The sequence below is a fragment of the Capricornis sumatraensis genome, chromosome 10 (assembly GCF_032405125.1).
Source record: "Capricornis sumatraensis isolate serow.1 chromosome 10, serow.2, whole genome shotgun sequence".
Taxonomy (NCBI): Eukaryota; Metazoa; Chordata; class Mammalia; order Artiodactyla; family Bovidae; genus Capricornis; species Capricornis sumatraensis.
Window position 1 is genome coordinate 96,851,156 of NC_091078.1, and position 18,469 is coordinate 96,869,624.

An 18,469-nucleotide genomic window follows, 5' to 3' on the forward strand; every position below is an offset into this window, starting at 1 on the left:
GCCGACCCCTTCTCTGCCTGGGTCCGTCTCAGTTTTCTGTGTCGCTCTGGCTCTCTCCTTGTCCCTTCATCTCTGCTTCTGTCCCTCTGACCCTGGCCTGGCCGCTCTCTCTCTGCTTTTCCCATCTGTCTCTATCCATCAGCCACAGCCAACCAGAGCCCCTGCCTTGAACCTGTTTTCTCCTTACAGCCTGACTACACGATGACCAGGTGGGCTCTGCTCACGCTGATGGTCCTGACATTGGGCAGGACCCTGCTTGTCCCAGCAACCCCCACCCCAGGCTTCCAGCTCCTCCCTCAGAACTTTCCCCAGGCCACTGCCTGCCCCGTGACCTCGGAGAGCCCCTCAGCCAGCACCATGGTACCCTCCACTGCTTCGGGCCGCACCAGCCCTGACCCCCACCCTGGCCCCCGCATCGCCCTCTCGCTGGACGTCCCCCTTGGCCTCCTGCAGATCTTACTGGAGCAGGCCCGGGCCAGGGCTGTGAGGGAGCAGGCTGCTGCCAATGCCCGCATCCTGGCCCAGGTCGGCCGCCGCTGAGCCTGAGGGAGGCGGTCACAGGGATGGAGCCACCCTGCATGGGGGAGATCGGCAGGGCCGCGGCGCATCTGGACCCCGCCACATGGAGTCAGTCATATCAAAGCGCCTCGCAGAGTCACAGTGTGGGCGGACAGCACGCACGTTGCCAAGCCAGGTTGCCAATGGACTCTAGCCACTCCTAGTAGGAGCCCCCCGGACTTACGGTATATGTCTGGAGAGCTTGGACACTACCATGGATGATCACTGCCACATGGAGTCTGGTCATGCCTGGGCCCCACAGTCAAGAGCCTCCAGACACATCATACAGGGGCTCCGTAATGCCACTTACAGGAACCTCAACACAGGACACCATGGCTGCATTGGAGAGAACCGCCCATCTAAGGCCAGACCCAGAGGTCTGCCCTGCCCCCACGTGTCACCACACAGAAAGGTGCTGGCGGAGGTTCCCAGGCAGCACCCAGTCCAAACGGATGGGGGCATCTCCAGGCATAGACGGACGCTCATACGTGGGAAGTCTGTGGCTGTGGCAGCCTTGCCTAGTGTGTGTGTGGGGGGGGGGGGTGCGGTTTATACGCATGGGTAGCCTCGTCTCTGTGTATCTGACAGCTGTTTGTGTGTGTGAACAAGGTGTGGGCCTGTGAGGGGGCTGTGGAGAATGGGAGCCTGTCCCCCAAATCTGCATGAAGCATTTTCAGCACACACCCAGGTGCTGTCTTACCCACACCTCTGCGTACCCAGGCTCTGCCCTTGCACACACATGGCTCAGGGGAGAAGGGAGCGCAGGCTGAGGGGGTTCTGGCCCCTCCTTCATTGAACAGTCCTGAGCCTCAGTTTTCCAAGCCTTGGTTTTCTCTTTTCTCCTCCGTAAAGCCGAGTGATGCCACCACGCTTCTTGTGAGCACTGAGTGATGTAATAACGTACATGAAGGTTCCCGCCCGCAAAAAAAAAAACATCCCTCAATAAACATAGTGACTGGAGAATGAGCTAGACAAGAATCACACAGTCATGTGCCCCCAGGCAGTGACACACTGGAGGGCGGAGTCAGAGCCGCTCCTCTAACCCCCTTCCCCCGCCCGGATTTCACTGACCTGTCCTCGGTGTGAAAGGCTGCAGGTTTGACCTAATCTCCCAACCCAATCTCCATGGCGAGTTTGGAGATGAGACCAAGCCTTCTGGAGTGTGTGGCCAGGTTTGCCAGCAGATGGGGCAGGAACTGTGGGTAGTGTAGACGACTCGGGCTGGAGACGAGGGCAGACACTAGGTCCTAGCTGGAGAGAAAGTTAGCACTGTCGGAAGTGTGGCCGCCGGGGTGTGGGGGCTGGGGGCGGGGTTGGGGGGGCCACTGACCAAGATCTCATAGTTGTCAGCAGCCCTGGGGGGCGGGCCCAAGGCGGGGCGGAGAGGCGGAGCCACGGGGGGGCGGTGCTCTCCGGAGCCTGGAGGGCGGGGCCACCCCAATCCCGGCCGCAGGGGGCGGCGGCCCGGGCCAGTTCGGGAGCAGGATGAACAGAGGTATGGAAGGAGGCAGCTCCCCGACGGAACCCGGGTCAGGGAGCAGCAGACGGGGTAGGCGCCGGGCAGGGTGGAGAGGGTGAGCGGACTGGGAAAAGACATGGGCGAAGTGGAGGTGGTGTTAGATGGGGGTGTGAGAGCTTTGGGGGTCTCTCTGGGATTAGGGGTACTCTGAGGGGGCATCGGTCTGTCAGTGGCAGGGAGGGGGTGGGCACTGGCGCCTCACCGGGGAGAGGGAGCTGGGCCAAGGGGGGAACTATAAATAGCTGCTTCCTCCAGCCCAGGGGGAGGGACAACCCGCTGGAGCTGCCCCAGGGCCTCCAGCTCTACCCTTTGCTGGCCTCCAAGGGGTCATACTTGTCCAGGTCCCCCCTCAGGGGTCATATCAGCTTGGGAAAGTTCAGAGGCTCATTTGGGAAGCTCTTCATACGATGTGATTTTAGCCCTTAAACCACCATTTCTAGGGCAACTACTGTGTGCCTTGTGTAGGTCCTGAGCTGCTCTAAGCGCCTACTGTGTGCTCTGTCCCAATCGCGAACCTCTCTGAGCACCTCGGACTGTGTGCCCCGGCTGGTCCTGAGGCACTGTGAGCACCTACTGTGTGCCCTGTGCCAGGCGGGAATCAGCAAGTGCAGACCAGGGCTGCTTGGTCACATGGCTCTCCACTCGCGAGTTGGAACCTCACACCCTGTGTGAGCTCGGCTCCCAGGGAGACACGGGATGATCCTTGGCTACAAATGGCCAGAGCCACTGGGACTCCTGGGAACTCCCCAACCTCCCAGTGGCCGCAGAGAGGAGAGGAGGAGGGAATAAAGGGGGAGGGAGGCAGAGGAGAGCAGCAGGCCTCACTGCCACCGGCCTGGGCACGGGGCTCGGTAGTGTGTGTGCACGCATGACTATGTGCGCACCATATGTTTGCGGACTGGTGTGTGGGTCCGTGTGGGGTGCACTGAGGTCCCTGGGCCTTTCTGCTGCAAAGGGTGGCATGGTGGTTGGGCCAGGACTGCCCAGCGGATATGGGGACTGGGAAGAGTTTGAGGACTTCCCGCAGCTTGGAGCATGGGACACTGGGAGGAGGTCCAGTGGTCAGTGCACAGGGCACCACAGGAGCCCTCTGGCACAAGCCAGGCAGGGTCACGGGTGGAGCAGGGGGGAGGCTGAGCAGGCTGTGTTCATACACAACATCCCAGCACACCTCCCACCCCTGGGCCAGGAGAGCTGGCTCACTCTTGAATGGCCCCAAGGAGGGCAAGCCACAGGGGCCAGTTATTCTATTGGACACCTGCTGATGCTGAGGGAGCGGAAAGCCAGGAGAGCATTTCAGCACAGGGAACGTGCAAGAGTGCAGGTATGGAGGTGGGGTGTGTTGGTGTAGTGCGGTTCGCGAGGGCTGGCAGTTGAGCTGAGTCCATCCTGCACGGTGGGCAGGCAACTCTGTGACTCTGGGCCCTTCTCCCTTCCTCAGCTTCCTGTCTGAGAGGTGGAGCCACAGCAGGGGAGATGGGGAATATCCTCAGAGCAGATGCTGACCCTGGCCGTGGGGAGGGGCTTCAGGCTCCTTCTGCTGTTGACATGTGGCCTCGCCCTGGGTATGGGGACTTGGGAGGGAGTGTCTGAGTCAACCCAGAGTCGGACTGTTTGGGGAAGAGTGGGAGGTACAGAGTCACTGCTTCCCTGGCAAGCCGAACTCAGACTTCTGGACATGGAGTTGGCTTCCCAGACCTGGTTCTGGCCTCCTGCCCAACCCTGGCTGTCCCCGATCCCCAACCTTTGACTAACACTCCCAAGAGGGCTAGGGAGGAGAATGGCAGGTCTGAGAAGGTACGGGATGTCTGTGGACGTTAGAGGAGGTAGACTCTGCAATGAGTGCTGGGGGCTGGATAGGGTGTGGGTGTGTGGTGACAAGGTCTCTGAGGCTAGCATGGCCCCAGAATGGCCTTGGTAGTGGCCAGGAGACAAACAGGAGGGCTGTGTCAGGAACAGCATGAGTGGCTTTGGAGAAGGAGGAAGTGGGTGGGAGGTCACCAGGGGCATGCCGCTCATCGGGACCTGCCCGTGGGTGTGCCGGCTGCTGGGCATGAGGCGGGGTGGGAGGTGGCCGGTGGACACTGAAGAGGGAGGCTGAAAAAGAGCGGAAGTGTTGAGTAGGTCTGAGGCAGGGACTTCCCTGGGGAGGCAGCTTGAGCTGCTTCCAGGGAAGGTCTGTGTGGGCTTCTAGCACGTGGACCTCCTTAACCTTCCCTTCCTGGGACATGAGTGAGACATCTGCATCAGTCATCTGAAAGGTCCTTGCCAGGCTTTGAAGGGCTGGGCTGGGACTTGGAGGACTGACTCAAGGCAGGAGTGTGGCAAGTTGGGCAGAGGAAGCCATGCTGCCCCTGTGGCGCACTGGGTGGAGCCTTTGCTCCATGCCCCAGCCCGAGTCCCAGCCGGGCACAGGTTCGCTAGAGAGGCCTTGGGGATGCAGTGGTCCTGCCAGGGGATGTGGTGGAGGACATCGCTAGAGGGCAGTGTGACCCAGACTGGAGCCGTGTCAGCTAAGGCCTTGGCAGAAAGTGTACAAAGCTTAAGAGGCTGGGCTGAGGAGACAGAGGAGTTAGGACTGGAGAGAAGGAGCCAGGTGTGTTCCTGAACCGCGGGTCTCTCCCCTGCCTCTTGCCTCCACTGCATATTTAGAGACAGGAGGGAGATAAATAACATAATAAATGACAGCATTACTGGGCTTCAGAACGGATTTCTCAGACATGGACACATTTAATCCATACCAGAATCTTGTCCTCGATGACAGTACATATTCTGTTTTCCTGATGAAGAGGCAGAGGCTCATTAAAGAACAAGTGTGTAAACTTAATGATGTAAAATTTAGTTGGTAAAAATGAAGTCCTGGAAGGAAAAGGAAGATACTGTCAGAGTTGGATGAGTCCCCTGGGAGCTTGGTCCTACTTACCTGCTCCAGGTGGGCTGGGGTTTAACCCGAGCTCCCCAGCAGCTAGGGCAAAGAGGGAAACGGTCAGTTTTGAGATTTGTTCTGTGTCCCTGTCCATGAGATAAATGGGCTTTTTCAACGTGGTTGAGCAGGTTGTTCCTGTGTGCAGTGGAGAGTCCCGGGACTCGGAGGGTCGGGATGCAAGGCCAGGGGGAGAGTTGACAACCGTGCCAGTGGGCCGGTGACCAGTCACGCAGGTGCCTCCAGGTTGTTCCTGACCAAGTTCTGGGGGTCACGCAGACCTGCCCCAACCCATGCAAACCCCTTCTTCTGAGGGTCCTGAGGTCGCGCAGAACGGGAACCGCGTGTCCTGGGGGCACGCTGGGGAGCCCAGGGCGAGGCTGTGGGTGAGGCGTATGCAGATCAGCGTCGGGTGTGCGGGGCTCGGGCATCCAGGGCGGGGCCTGTACCATCCGAGCCCGGAACCTGTGGGGAGCTGGGCATGCGCGTCCTCCATCCTGGCACGTAGGGCGGGCCCGCTTGGTCTCAAACGGGCTCTCGGGCGAGCTGGGCATGCGTGGTCGGACGCCAGGCCCTCCTCGGTTGGGGTGGAGCCTACTCGACCTGGGGCGGAGCCTGCGGGGAATGGGACCAGCGTCAACGCGGCTCTGGGAGGGGCGGGGCTGAGGGGCGGGGCCTCGAGTGGCCCGAGGTGGCCAGGCTGCTGGGTTGGCAGCAGCGCAGTCGGACTCATCCAAGCCCCAGGATGGCGTCCCCGCGGGAACTGACCCAGAACCCCCTGAAGAAGATCTGGATGCCGTACAGCAATGGACGGCCCGCTCTGCACGCCTGCCAGCGCGGTGGTGAGGCGGGGTCCGCGGGGAAGCGGGGAAGGCAGTGCACGGGGATGGGAATTGATCTCATATGCACAGATGCGAACCGGAGACAGGTGAGGCTGCCGAGGCTGGTGGCAGGGAAGCAGGAACAGGTGTGAGGCCTCGGACAGGTGTAGCAGAGCAGGAGGCGGGTACAGGTGTGTGGCGTCTCGGCTCAGCGGGACTGCGTCTGGCCGCCATCACCTAGGGAAGGGTGCTGGACCCTTGGCACACCACTCTGTCCCCACCGTCTCAGGCCGGGGACAGAAGGACTTGGAGCCTCGGTCTTGCTCTCTCCGCTGGCCAGAGAGCGTGGGCCAAATGGTCAGACTGGGATCTGCCGCTGTGTTGGCCCTCGGAGAATCGCTCGGTCTCTCTGAGCCTAGAACTTTCAAAGACGCCAGGGTGGGAGGAAAGCCTATCTCTGGGCCTAAAAACGAGTTTTTGGAGCAATTTCAGGAAAGTGCAGATGTGTTCAGGAGAGAGACAGTGAGACCACTTTGTTATATGGGCCTGTCTTTGTGTCTGTGGGTGTGCAAGCGTCCAGGTGGGGTAGTGGGTGAGTGGTAAAACTGGAGGGTGGAAACATCTAGAAGATGTGCTGGAAAATCATAGAATTGTTAAGGGGCTCACGTTCCCTCCCTAGGGTCCTAGGTGTTTATTCCATTTCATTGATTGCCTGCTTGTCCTTAAATGAGTCTGCAACTGCTTTCTTTATTACCAGGAAAAACAAAGATTTATTTTAGGAGTTGCTGAAACATTGTAATGAATTTGTAACTTGGCAGGGTCCTCAGAGAACATCTAGTCCAGGTCCTGAAACCTGTTGGGAAATGGAGGTCGGGAGATGGTGTTACATGCTGGGCTATCCTTACCTCCTGACCTCTGCTTGGGAATGACAGCAGAAGAGAGAGTGCTTGGTGCTTGTTTTGCTTTCAGGCTGGCCTGGGGGCCTTGGCCTTGGCCAGGATGTGACACCACCTGGAGGAGGAGTGTATATATCTCTTAGTACGTTATTGGTCCTGGTAGGGGTGGCCATGGCTGGGGCTTTGATCAGACATTCTGGGGGGTCCTGGCTCTGATTTTGATGTCGGTCCTGATGGGGTGCTGAAACCGTGATCCTGCCTTTAGCTCTGGGGCCGTGGCTTTCCAGTCAACATTCAGTCCTAAGGGACCATGGCTTCACCCTAGCCAACCCTCCTTCCAGACTTTTCTGGTGGTGTGGAGGGCCAAGGCCCCTTTCTCTTGTGCTTCGAGTCGGTCTGTGTTGCCCTGAGTTGGTGGGTGCCCTCTGCTGTTTCATAAAGGGAAAGGAGTGAGAAGGTGGACTTTGGAGGCAAGAGCGCTCAGACTGTGTCGTGGCTCAGCTGGGTGACCTTGGGCACAGAGCTGACCCTGCAGGGCTCAGCTTCCTTATCTCTGGGACTGAGACAGTCAACGGCCTTGCCCTGTGAGCCTCTTGATAAGTGCTTGATAAGTGATAGCAGTTACTTTAGTATCTTGTCACCACCCTTCTTTCTTTGCTTCTCCATCCCTCACCCTCAGGGAGTGAAGCATCAGTGAACAGCTCCGTGCCAACCCCCTTTCAGGTGGCAAAGGAGCTGAGGCCCCGCGGGAGGGAACTTGCCAGGTCTCATGGCCCCTGGGGCAGGCCTGTATTTCTCCAGCTCTGGGTGTGCAACTAAAATGTGGCTCTGGCCTGAGCACAGGGGCTCGCGACCTGGCACTGCCTCAGGGTGTTGCAGTGTGTGGGACTGTGAGCTGACTCGGCACAGGAGGCCTTCCTGGAGGAGGCGGTGGCACCCAAGAGGCCAAAGATGAGACCTGCAGATGGTTATGGGGGTTTGGGCCCCAGGCTAGGGTCCCAGGGTTCATAGCAAGGAGGAAGTAAGCGGTGAATGAGCATGGAGATGGCAGCTTAGGTTTCATGCAGCATTTTACCCTCTGCTTGGTGGGCTCCTAACTAGGTTGGAGGACCACAAGGACAGGTGGGAACCTGAGGTTGGGGTCGGTGGAAGCTGACTCCATCACAGGGCTTTGTAGAGAAGAGGATGTGCTGTGCAGTGGGTTGTCCCTGGGGTCTAGTCCAGCTCCTCAGGGCACCGGAGGCTGGTTGGCAGGGGGATGTCCCTGCCTCCGCCCACTCTCCGCTAGCAATTCTGCCTCCTTTTCATAAATCCAAAGCTACACGGAAGGCCTAAAAGCTGTTATCTTTCTGCTCACTGACCTGGAGGAGCTCTGGGGGCAGATGGGGTAGGAGATGGAGACGGGCTTCGGGGAACATGACAAAAAGGGCAGTATTTGATACCTTTTCTTAGCCAAAAGTGTACAAGACTTCCTGGGTAAGGGCACAACTGATGTGTGCCCGGACAGAAGGCCAGATGACTTTCGGTTCCCTCCGAACAGGACCTTGATGCCAGTTTCTTTGGTTTTAAAGAACTCTCCCCTCCCTAGCCCGGCTCAAGGCAGTGGACGCAGATACAGGTCAGGACTCAGTTCTGCAACCCCCTCCAGGGACTTGAGGCTGCCCCCTGCAGACACCACCAGGTGGTAGTCACTGTTGAGCACCACGCTTGTCTCAGCTTCCTGGCTCCTTGGGCTGGCTGGTGGCCTTAAGTACGTTTACAGATAATTTACAGGAACTTGCGAGAAAAGCTGACTTGCATATTTTCAGATTTCCTTCCGCACATGCCCTGCTCAACGTCGAGGTCCTGAGGGCCTGGAGCTGAGCTCCAGCAGCAAGCACCTGCTATCCTGGGCCGCCTGCCCTCGGTTCAAGTGTGTCCCCTCCGTGGGGGCCTCAGTTTGCACTTTCTCCACTGCTCGGACGTCCCTGGCGCTCTGCTGTTGCAAGCAGAGCTCTTGTGAACACACTTGTACTCTGTTTTTTTCTTTTTGAGTGTTTACTTGGGATCTTATCTTGAGGAACAGAGGTGATGGGTAGCTTATGGTTCTGTTGTGCCCAGCCCTGACCTGCTGTCCTGCCTGCCCACCATGGCTGTGTAGGTGGCCAGGGGACATGGGGAGGAACGCTGTCGCCAAATGTATGTGAGGAGGCCAGGGACGTCCCTGAGGAGATGGAAGCTGTGAAGAGGGGATGCGGAACCCCAGCCCTGAGGTCATGGGAGAGCCCCTCACGGAGCCATGGGAAGGGATAGGCCAGATGACTTTCGGTCCCCTCCGAATGGGGCCGTAATGCCAGTTTGCTTTGTTTTATTTAAAGAACTGTCCCTTCCCCAGCCCAGCCCAAGGCAGTGGGAGCAGGTACCGGTCAGCACTCAGTTCTGGAACCCCCTCCAGGGACTTGAGGCTGCCCCCATGGAGACGCCACCAAATGGTAGTCACTGGCCAGCACCACGCTTGTCTCAGCCTCCTGGCTCCTTGGTCATCAGAGGGACCAGGGTGGGTGCAGGTTCCCCCTACCCCGCAGTGAGTAGCTGACGGTATTGCCTCCAGTTGCTTGGGAGTCAGCCAGGTAGGAATTGTGCAAACAGCCCAGGCTCCAGCAGCACTGGGCTGGCCCTCAGGATGCAGGGCCTTGCATAACTTGTTTTTCTCTCGCCTTAGCCAATGCTGAGGCTTTTCTGCAAGTTTCCTCACTCTTGCTCACCGTCAGCAGGGTCCCCTCCCCCTCACTCCTGGGACTCAGTTTGGGTCCCATTGGCCGAAAGGTATTGCATAGGAGCAGCTGAGTGCTTCCCGCTGGCAAGCAGGGCTCTTTACTTCTCTTCAGGGCCTGCCTGGAGACAAACAGATGCCTTCTCACCCCCAGTCCCAAGGGCAGTCTTGAGCTCCATGTTGTTCCCTAGCCAGGCAGGCTGCCAAGGCTGGGCACAAGACACAATTTCCTGGAAGTGTTCCGGCTCTTACCTGGGGAGAATGCTAGACCTTGCTGAGGGATTATCATCCCGTTTTACAGATGACGATACTGAGGCTCGGGCTTCCCGAGTGCTGCTAGTGGTAAAGAACTCACCTGCCAATGCAGGAGACATCAGAGACACGGGTTCGATCCCTGGATCGGGAAGATCCCCTGGAGGAGGGCATGGCAACCCACTCCAGTATTCTTGCCTGGAGAATCCCATGGACAGCGGAGCCTGGCGGGCTACAGTCCATGGGGTCGCAAAGAGTCTGACACAACTGAGCGACTAAGCACGCACGCACGCACACGCACACACTCAGAGGCTCAGAGTTGACAGTAAGTGTCAGAGTTAGGAACTCAGGCCTGCCTGACTCTGACCACCAGGCAGGGCTACCAATGAGGGCTCTGCACTCTGGCTCCAGCGGGGGAGACAAGTTGAAGGGTGGGGCCCAGCACTTGCAGAGCGTGTGGGCGAAGGAGGGGCAGTGACGGGTCTCCACATCTGTCCATGTGTCTGTCTGCTGTGGTTTCACCTGGCCCAGGCCCTGAGGACGATGAAAGGGAGGCTTCCAGAGGCAAGACTACGCTGAAAACTGAGCTGGGTCGTGCGAGGTTGGCACTTCTGCCGCCTTGGTGTCCGTCGTAGTGGCCGGGGCTTGGGGGGCTGGGTCCAGACTCTTCTCTGCCTCCAGCCTCAGCACCTCCTTTCTGCCCCACTGGCCTTATGCGTGGCACGTGGAATGGCGGTGGGTGGCTCTCGGCCAGACCACCCTTGTGGGTATTGGCCTGTGTCTCTGGTCTCAGCCCCTTGTGGCCCTCACCCTGGTGGATTTTGAGGTGCCTCCCTCTCCCTCCCTACCCACAGGTTTTAAGCACCCAGCTCTGCCAGACCTTGGGATCCCAGATGACTCAGACACTGCAAGGCTGCTTCCCCGCCGAGTGACGGGTTGTAGCGAGCAGACTGGGTTGGGTTGAGGGAGAGAGTGCACCGGGTGGGCATGCAGGTGCCTTGAAGGAAGCACTCACTGCAGAAGCAACTTCTGGGCTTTGTAGATGAGAAATCCACCCCCCCCACCCCCACCCCACCCCGGGATGCGGAAGCAGTGATGCTGTGCAAGCAGGAATGCTGAATGACTCTTGGGGTAGGGGTGCGGGTTCCTGGATGACAGACTGGTATCGGCTCTGTCCTGCCTGCTAGGGGAATTCCCCCGTGGTGTTTCGCCAGGCCTGTGGCAGCTCCAGCTTTGTATCTGGTGGTGCAGGGCAGGGTAAGGTCTGGTGAGATCCCATGGCGTCTGAAAGGCCCGGGGAATGGTGCATGCCAGCCTTGGTTAGAGACCCCAGCACCCACCCCAGAGTCTGGGGCTCCTCAGGAAGCTCTCTGCTGCCAGGAGCCTGGAAAGACACATCGGAGGCCAGTCCTGTGCCCTGAGGCAGAGGAACCCTGGGCAGAGAGGCAGGGGTGCCCTGGGAGGGGTCCAGGCCTCATGGGACACCGTGTTCCTTGCCTTTCAGTTTGCATGACCAACTGTCCTACGCTCATTGTCATGGTGGGGCTGCCTGCCAGGGGCAAGACCTACATCTCCAAGAAGCTGACTCGCTACCTGAACTGGATTGGCGTGCCCACTCGGGGTGAGACTTGGCCTCGGCTTCCCAAGAGGGGCTTGGGGTCTCTGTCGGGGAGGAGCAAGAAGGCTGGACTGCAGCGGGGCCAGAGGGGTGGGTCAAGGTCGGGTGTTTGGAAGGGATGCTGTTGTGTGACAATGGAGCCTCTCCTTTCCCCCAGAGTTCAACGTGGGCCAGTATCGCCGGGACATGGTCAAGACCTACAAATCTTTTGAGTTTTTCCTTCCAGACAACGAAGAGGGCCTGAAAATCAGGAAGTGAGTGTGTGTCTATGCGTGTTTATGGAGAAGGCCCTGGAGCCCTGTTGCTAGTGATGACCAGGCTGTTCCCTGAGCCCGGGCCTTGCCCTTCCCCGTGGGCTGTGACGGAGCTTGTTTCTTGGCATCTCAGGCTGTGGTGGGGGTGGAGATATGATGGGCTTGGGAACAGAAGGAAAGGATATGTGACCACTGGTGGCTGCCCTGCCCTGCCCTGCCCTGCCATCTCTGGGAGGGAGCTTCAGGGAGGTAGTAGGGTCTTAGCCAGGGCAGGTCTGCATAGAAGCTATACTCAGGGTGGGCTCTGGCAGGGAGGGGAGCTCAAAGTGAAGCAGAGATTCCAGCCTCAAAGGTGGGGCAGAGTGGGCCTGGCATCACTTCCTGACACCTTCTTTTACAGACAGAAAGTTCAGACCCAGGACCTTTCCTCCCTAGCCCCAGGGTAAGCCCCTGCTGATATAGGGAGGATGTTTGCTACATGTTCCTTGGCATGTGACAGGAGGCCTCAGCTTTCCCTGGCAGTTGTCTCGATGTTGCTGGGTGACAGGATGCAAAGTTGTGTATGATACCCACTCCCCTCCTCCATTCAGCCATGGACTGAGTGCTTTCTGCAGATTAACTGAGCACCAGCTGTGGTCTGAGTTGCTGTGCTGTGCCCTTCTCGGCAGGTGTCAGCTGAGGGGTCAGGAAGCGTCCTGCCCTTTCTCTGGGCCCAGCCACTGTGGGAGGGCTTTGAGCAGAGGCTGGCCCAGCTCTAGTGGGCCACTGGAACGCTAGGCCAGAAGCCACCAGCTGTTGCTGCGGTTTGCCTGCTCCCTCTCTGGCCACCAGGGGGCAGGAGTTCCCCTTCATGGGGCTTGGCCAATCAGGTTCTCTGCTCTTGGGTCAATGGACCCGGCAGTTGCTGCACCAAGAAGGGAAGGGGAGCCTGACACAGGCCTCTGGGGCCAAATTGGGAGTAAGACTCGAGGGTGGGGCCTCTGGTGATAATGACAAAAAGGAGGGGACTGATACTTGAACCTATGGTGTGCTGGGTGTGTGATGCCCATTGCCACCACCCCCCCCCCCCGCCCATTTTACAGATGAGGAAATCGAGGCTCAGGGGGTCTCATACAAAATACCAAGTAACTTCACAGAGCCCAGAATTAGGTCTAAGCCTCTGTTTCACTATCAACTTTCCTGTCCATCATTCCCAATTCACATTACCCAATTCGTAGATCAAAGTTTGCATCAAGTGAAAATTCTATACCCATCTCAAGCTGTGGGCACTCATTAGCTGCTTTGATCTTCCCTATAGTGGGTTGTGGTGCCTCCCTCCCCCAGATGCTGAGGCTGAGGTCAGAAGCAGTGGTATTGTCTGGGATCACTCAGGGTTTGATTTAAAGCCAGGCCTGACTGAATCCAAAGTGTTTGTGGGGGAGAATAAGGAAGCTAATGCATTCCCAGAGCTTGTTGGGCATTCTGCTCTGACTGCCTATTGAAAGTAGGAATTGGGATTAATTCTCATGGTGAAACCCAGACTCAGAAGAGGTTAGGGAATTAGTCCGAGATCGCCCAGTGGGAACAGAGGTCCTAGCAATAGAAGCTGGGGGCAGGTTTGCGTGTGCGTCTCTGTAGGCACACCCTCTGGCTCTTCCTAGGAACTCTCCCTTGTGTTTCCAAAGCCTGGGTCTGGCCCCTGCACCAGGGCCCCATTTCCCATTAACCAGCCCCAGATGTCCCATGGATAATTGGCAAAATAGAAGGACCAGACTTTTTAAAAAGGCAAACCTAGGAAGAGAAGCCTACATTTCCCAGAGACACAGGTTTGTACACATTGTTGAGGTTCCTGGAAGTATACAGCGTGGAGGTCCAAGCCTGACGCTGGGCACAGTGGAAGGTCTAGAAGAGGGCATGCGCAGCCATGTGTGTGTGTACAGGTGCTTTCTCTTTATCTACATGTCGGTATGTGCTTAAATACACGCCAAGCACACTCATATACATGCACAGAGTCACATACTGCAGGAAGGTGTGTGCACACACCTTGTGTACAACGTACGTAAGTGTTCACACACGTGTATATCCTCTGTGTGCAGGTTTGGACATATAAAAACCTATAATCGTGCACACTGGTGTGTGCACAGACATACCCCATGTGCATGTGAATACATTTAATCATAACTATACCTTTTCTATTTTTTTTTAATTCTACCTTTTCAGTCACATACTACACATGGACTTAGGGACACCAGGATGTGTTCTCTGACACTGACGTGTCCACCAGTTCCGTTCAATTCCTACCCTCTCTAAACAGCATTAACATCAGTCAGTTCCCACAAGTTAGGGGCTCAGTCCCTCAAAATTGACCCCACTTCACACACCAGTAACGAGTCTCGGGGCCCAGCACCGTCACACCCTATCAGCACCTCATTTTTTCAACCTGGAAGTGCTTTGACTCTCCTCATTCAGTTCATCTCTGGCACCCACCTCCTTTCCTGGAGGGTGGTGGTTAGGACTAAAGGTTCCTCATCACTTTCTGTGACCAGCTCCGTGCTGAGGCTGTCTAGGGGCCCCACCCTGAATCATTTCATTAGCACCAACTCAGGTGTGATTGGAAGAGGCTGCTTGTGAATGACAGAAATCACTCCTGTCACTTAGGGAGTTCCAAGGGTTTTAGGAGCTCTGCCAAGAACCCCGGACAGAGACCAGGTATATTTATCATATTTATAAATATTTATCATATTTATCATACCACAGAGACCCCCTCTGCACGTGCACAACTGCACCCCTAAGGAATGCTCACAGGTGCTCACTAATGCCTCACCTGTCACATACCCACCCATGCACACGTGTGCCCATCCACACTCACACCCACAGGGGCTCCCAGGCTGTTCCCCCCTGCATCTCCACCTGGGCCCCTTGATCCCTCCTACTAGATGTAGCCTCAGCCAGAGGAGCCTCCAGAGATCATAGCCCGGACATGGGGCTCTGCATGTGGGTGGCAAGAAATGGCCCTAGCCATGCTGAGACTGCAGAAATGTGTCTCAGGGGCTTCAAGGAGCTCCGGTTCTTTATGTCTCAGCACAGAAAGAATTCTGTGAAGGGCAGAGTGAGAGAAATGATTTGTTAGACTAGGACACATGTGAGGCTTGGTGGGCAGGTGGGCAGGAGGGTCTGCTTCCAGAGTTTAGTGGGTGAAGGATATATGAGGACACAGAAAGGCCACAAGGCAGCATGAGAACAGAGCTCCTTCCAGCGACCTGGACTCAGTTCTGCCCCCAGTTTCCTCGTGACCCCAACATTCTGGTCAGCCTCTGCCGCCACGCTTGGGCACTCTGCACAGTGTATTGGTGCAGTCGGAGTTTACACACAAAATTCCAAGATTGAACAGAAGATCTGAATTTACACTTACATCAGAAAAAGTATAGGTAATAGTGTTTGGGAGGAAAAATGTTTCCTTCTTGCCTTCTAGGTTCTTTGGCTGGTCTAGTAATTAAATCGACAATGACACAGATTAACAAGACAGAAAAAAAGTTTAATAGCACCTATATCTCGTGCATACATGGAAAAGGCCTAAGAAGCCCTCACCTTAAATACCATCTTCAGCTAAAGAGAAAAGAAGATGCTGGGGGGTAAGGAGTCAGAGGACAATATCAGAAAAGGCCCAGTGAATTAGGGTAAAGTTTTTATGCAGATTTAAATCTATGCCTTCAGGGAAGCCTTCACCTTAAAAACCATCTTTGGCTAAAGAGAAGGGAAGACATTGAGGGTGAGGAGTCAGGGGAGGTTACCAGGAACAGCTCACTGAACAAGGTAAGGTTGTTACTCAGATTTAAATCTATGCCTTCAGGGAATTCCCTGGTGGTCCAGTGGTTAAGCTTCTGACCACAGGACCACTGTGGGACCATTGTCGGGGCCAAATTGATCCCTGATCCATCAGGGAACTAAGGTTCTACAAGCTACATGGCGCTGCCTAGACAAATCAATCAAGCTATGCCTTTAGCATTGATAAAGAGTTTCCAGAGAGATAAGGTCATCTCCCGCCTCCTGGTTCGGCAAGGGAGACACCCTTACAGATGGAGGTTTCCTTTATATTTGTAAATGTCTCTTAAAAAAGGGATCTTCCTGACCCAGGGATTGAACCTAGGTGGCCTGTGTTTTAGGCAGATTCTTTATCGTCTGAGCCACTGTGAAAGCCCTAAAAAGAAAACGGGAAAAAGAGTAAGCTGTTCTTTTTAACTTTTTATTTTGCATTGGGATATAGACAGTTAACATACAGTGTTGTAATAGTTTCAGATGAACCCCAGAGGGACTCAGCCATGCATAGACATGTAAAAAAAGGATAACTGACTTGTGTTTTCTGAGCTTCTCCTGCGTCTGCAGTTTCTTAAAAATAATCAGCCTGAAATAATCCTTCTGCCAAAGAGATTTATTTTGGGGCGGCACATTCTGCTCCACTGCATAGATAAAAGGTCAAAGTGATTTATCTATCTTTGGACCTTATAGGAGAAATGGATAGTTAGAAAGATCCTTGTATGTGGCAATCCACTTTGCAGCAATGAACAAAACGGCTGCGGTGTTCTGAGGACAGACAGTGTAGTCAGCGGTCAGCCGTGGTGAGGGTTTTACCTTCCGGAGCCTCTGTGGACATGGAGGGGTCCAGGAGGCAGAGACACAGCGCCCTCCTCTAGAAGGGGTCATTTGGGGAGTTCTGGGTCCACTGAAAGAAATGCACAACTTAAAATTTGAGAGTTATGTGAGCAACGCTGAGGACCTGGGAATTCCCTGGCAGTCCAGTGGTTAGGACTCTGCGCTCTCACTACCAGGGCCCAGGTTCAGTCCCTGGTTGGGGAAGTAAATCTCACAGGCTGCACAGCATAGCCAAACAAACTGAGGACTTAAGCGTGCAAGACAGCCTCTCAGATAGCTCTGAGGGACTGCTCGCAGAAGTAAGGAAGGTTCCAGGACATACAGGAGTCTCAAGAAAGTCTGTTAATTAAAGAACACAGACATCTCAAGTTAAGGAACCTAGAGCTTTTCTTTGAATGGAAAGAGCCACGAGCCTGGGCTCATTGAAGTCATCCTTTTGATATGCATGTCAGCTATCTGGATCCAGTGTCCTGTTCCTTTCCTTCCTGAGTCCCCCTCAAGGTGTACTTTTTGGGGCGGGTGCAGCGACTGAGCCTTAATCCCTGCAACATCCTTTGTTTGGTGATACGGCAGGTGGCCTCCTTGGGCCACATTTCCCTTCTAGGAAGGAAAATTGAACCTGAAGCTTAATCCTGCCTTGTAAGCTGGAGGCCGGCGATACTGTCTCTGTTCTCCCACTGCCGACTTCCCCGCCCAACACACACACAAGGAAGTATCTGGTTTTCAAAGTGCTTATGTTGATAATCAGGAGAAAAGTAGGACTCTTAGAACTCCTGAAGATGGCAAAATGGTAAGCCTGGATTTGTATCTGATGAGATGAAAGAAGAAAGTACAGAAACATGATATTTCAAAAAGTGTTCCTGGACTTCCCTGGTGGTCCAGTGGCTAAGAATCCACCTTCCAATGCACGGTACCCAGGTTTGATCCCTGGTTGGTAAAAAAAGTATTCCTGATGGCCAGGAGCACATAGCCTTCCACCTACAGGAGCAGAGTTACCAAATAGTGGCCATCTTCCCGAGGAAAGAGGAACCTTGAGAAGAGAGAAGGGGCCCAGGGGCTGCCCCCTCTCCTGGTTGGCATAGCATGTTTCCCTGACCTACTGCCCTGCAGCAGCCAGCAGGTTCTTGGCTGAACGATGTGTTCTTTTCTGAAGGCAGTGTGCGCTGACAGCTCTCCGAGACGTTCGGCGGTTCCTTAGTGAGGAGGGGGGACACGTGGCGGTAAGTATAACACGCTGGCAGCATCTGGGAGTGACATGTGGGAGCCCACCTACTTCCACCCCTTTACTTACCAGGCATCTGGAGGGGAAGGCAGGGGATGTGCGGCCCTAGACATCCTGGGTGCCAGCCCTCGGGAGGAAGCCTGAAGCTGCTCTGCAGTAGGAAGCCAGAGGCTGGATGGGGGCCAAGAACTTCCCTCTGGGCTTGTGGTTGTGTTTGACCCTGCAGGACTTCCCTCTGAATACTCACAGGGTTGGCTACTCCACTAGTTAGGCGTGTCAGGTTACTCAGCAAATGCGATTTCTCCCGGTGTGGAGGGCATCCTGCCCAGCATTTGGTGGCCATTCCAAAATCAACTGAATGCTGGGTAAGGGAATTCCATCTATGTGTTGGCCCCTCCAGTGAGATGCACAAAGCTGAGCAAGTGTGTCTTCAGGAAAGGGCCCCACCCCAACCCTCTGCTGTCAAACATCGTCGCCATTTTTCCTTCCTTCTTCCTCTAGAAGGCACGCAGCCTGGAGCTCTGTCCCCAGCTCCATCTAGATCAGCTGCCCCCTAGGTCTGCGGCATAGCCATCACCCTGGGAATTTCCTTCTCTTCCCTCCCGAGTTGAATGCCTGGCTCTTAGACCCCATGTCTTCCTTTTACTTGGTTTACTGACTTGTTTTGTGGCAAAGACTGCTGTCATTCTGATTTGTTGATCCTCCTTAAAAGTTGTATTTCCTAGGGAATTCTCTGGTGATCCAGTGGTTAAGACTCTTCACTCTCTGGTTAAGACTCTGGTTCAATCTGTGGTCGGGGAACTAAGATCCCATAAACCGAGCAGTGCAGCCCCCAAAAAAGTTAAGATAAAAAAAAAAAACAAAACAGATTTTATCTCCTAGAGTAGCTGGGGGCCTCTCAGGCCCTTTCTCTAGAGAAGCCTTTAGGGTCTTCAGAGTGATGCGCCTAACGGCGGTCTCCACAATGCTGGGTCCTTGGGCTGGGGGCTTTCATCAGGAAATTCTTCTCCAGCAGATCAGAGAAA

The 18,469-nt window shown here is 55.5% G+C and overlaps 2 protein-coding genes across 6 annotated transcripts in view; both read left to right on the forward strand.

Moving 5' to 3' along the window:
- The first annotated feature begins 201 nt into the window (after positions 1-201).
- Positions 202-540, forward strand: UCN2 (urocortin 2). Its single transcript, XM_068981632.1, has one exon. The coding sequence runs from the start codon at positions 202-204 to the stop codon at positions 538-540; it is 339 nt and encodes a 112-aa protein (XP_068837733.1).
- A 1,503-nt stretch (positions 541-2,043) lies between these two features.
- PFKFB4 (6-phosphofructo-2-kinase/fructose-2,6-biphosphatase 4) overlaps positions 2,044-18,469 on the forward strand; it is a 39,306-nt gene continuing 22,880 nt past the window's right edge. For 4 of the 5 annotated variants that reach the window (XM_068982938.1, XM_068982941.1, XM_068982942.1 and 1 more), the window contains exons 1-4: positions 5,746-5,842; positions 11,226-11,342; positions 11,497-11,593; positions 17,376-17,442. In XM_068982938.1, coding sequence (XP_068839039.1) covers positions 5,746-5,842; positions 11,226-11,342; positions 11,497-11,593; positions 17,376-17,442 — 378 coding nt within the window. Of the gene's footprint in view, positions 2,108-5,745; positions 5,843-11,225; positions 11,343-11,496; positions 11,594-17,375; positions 17,443-18,469 lie in introns of those variants that run through there. The other variant, XM_068982940.1, reaches the window with a different exon arrangement.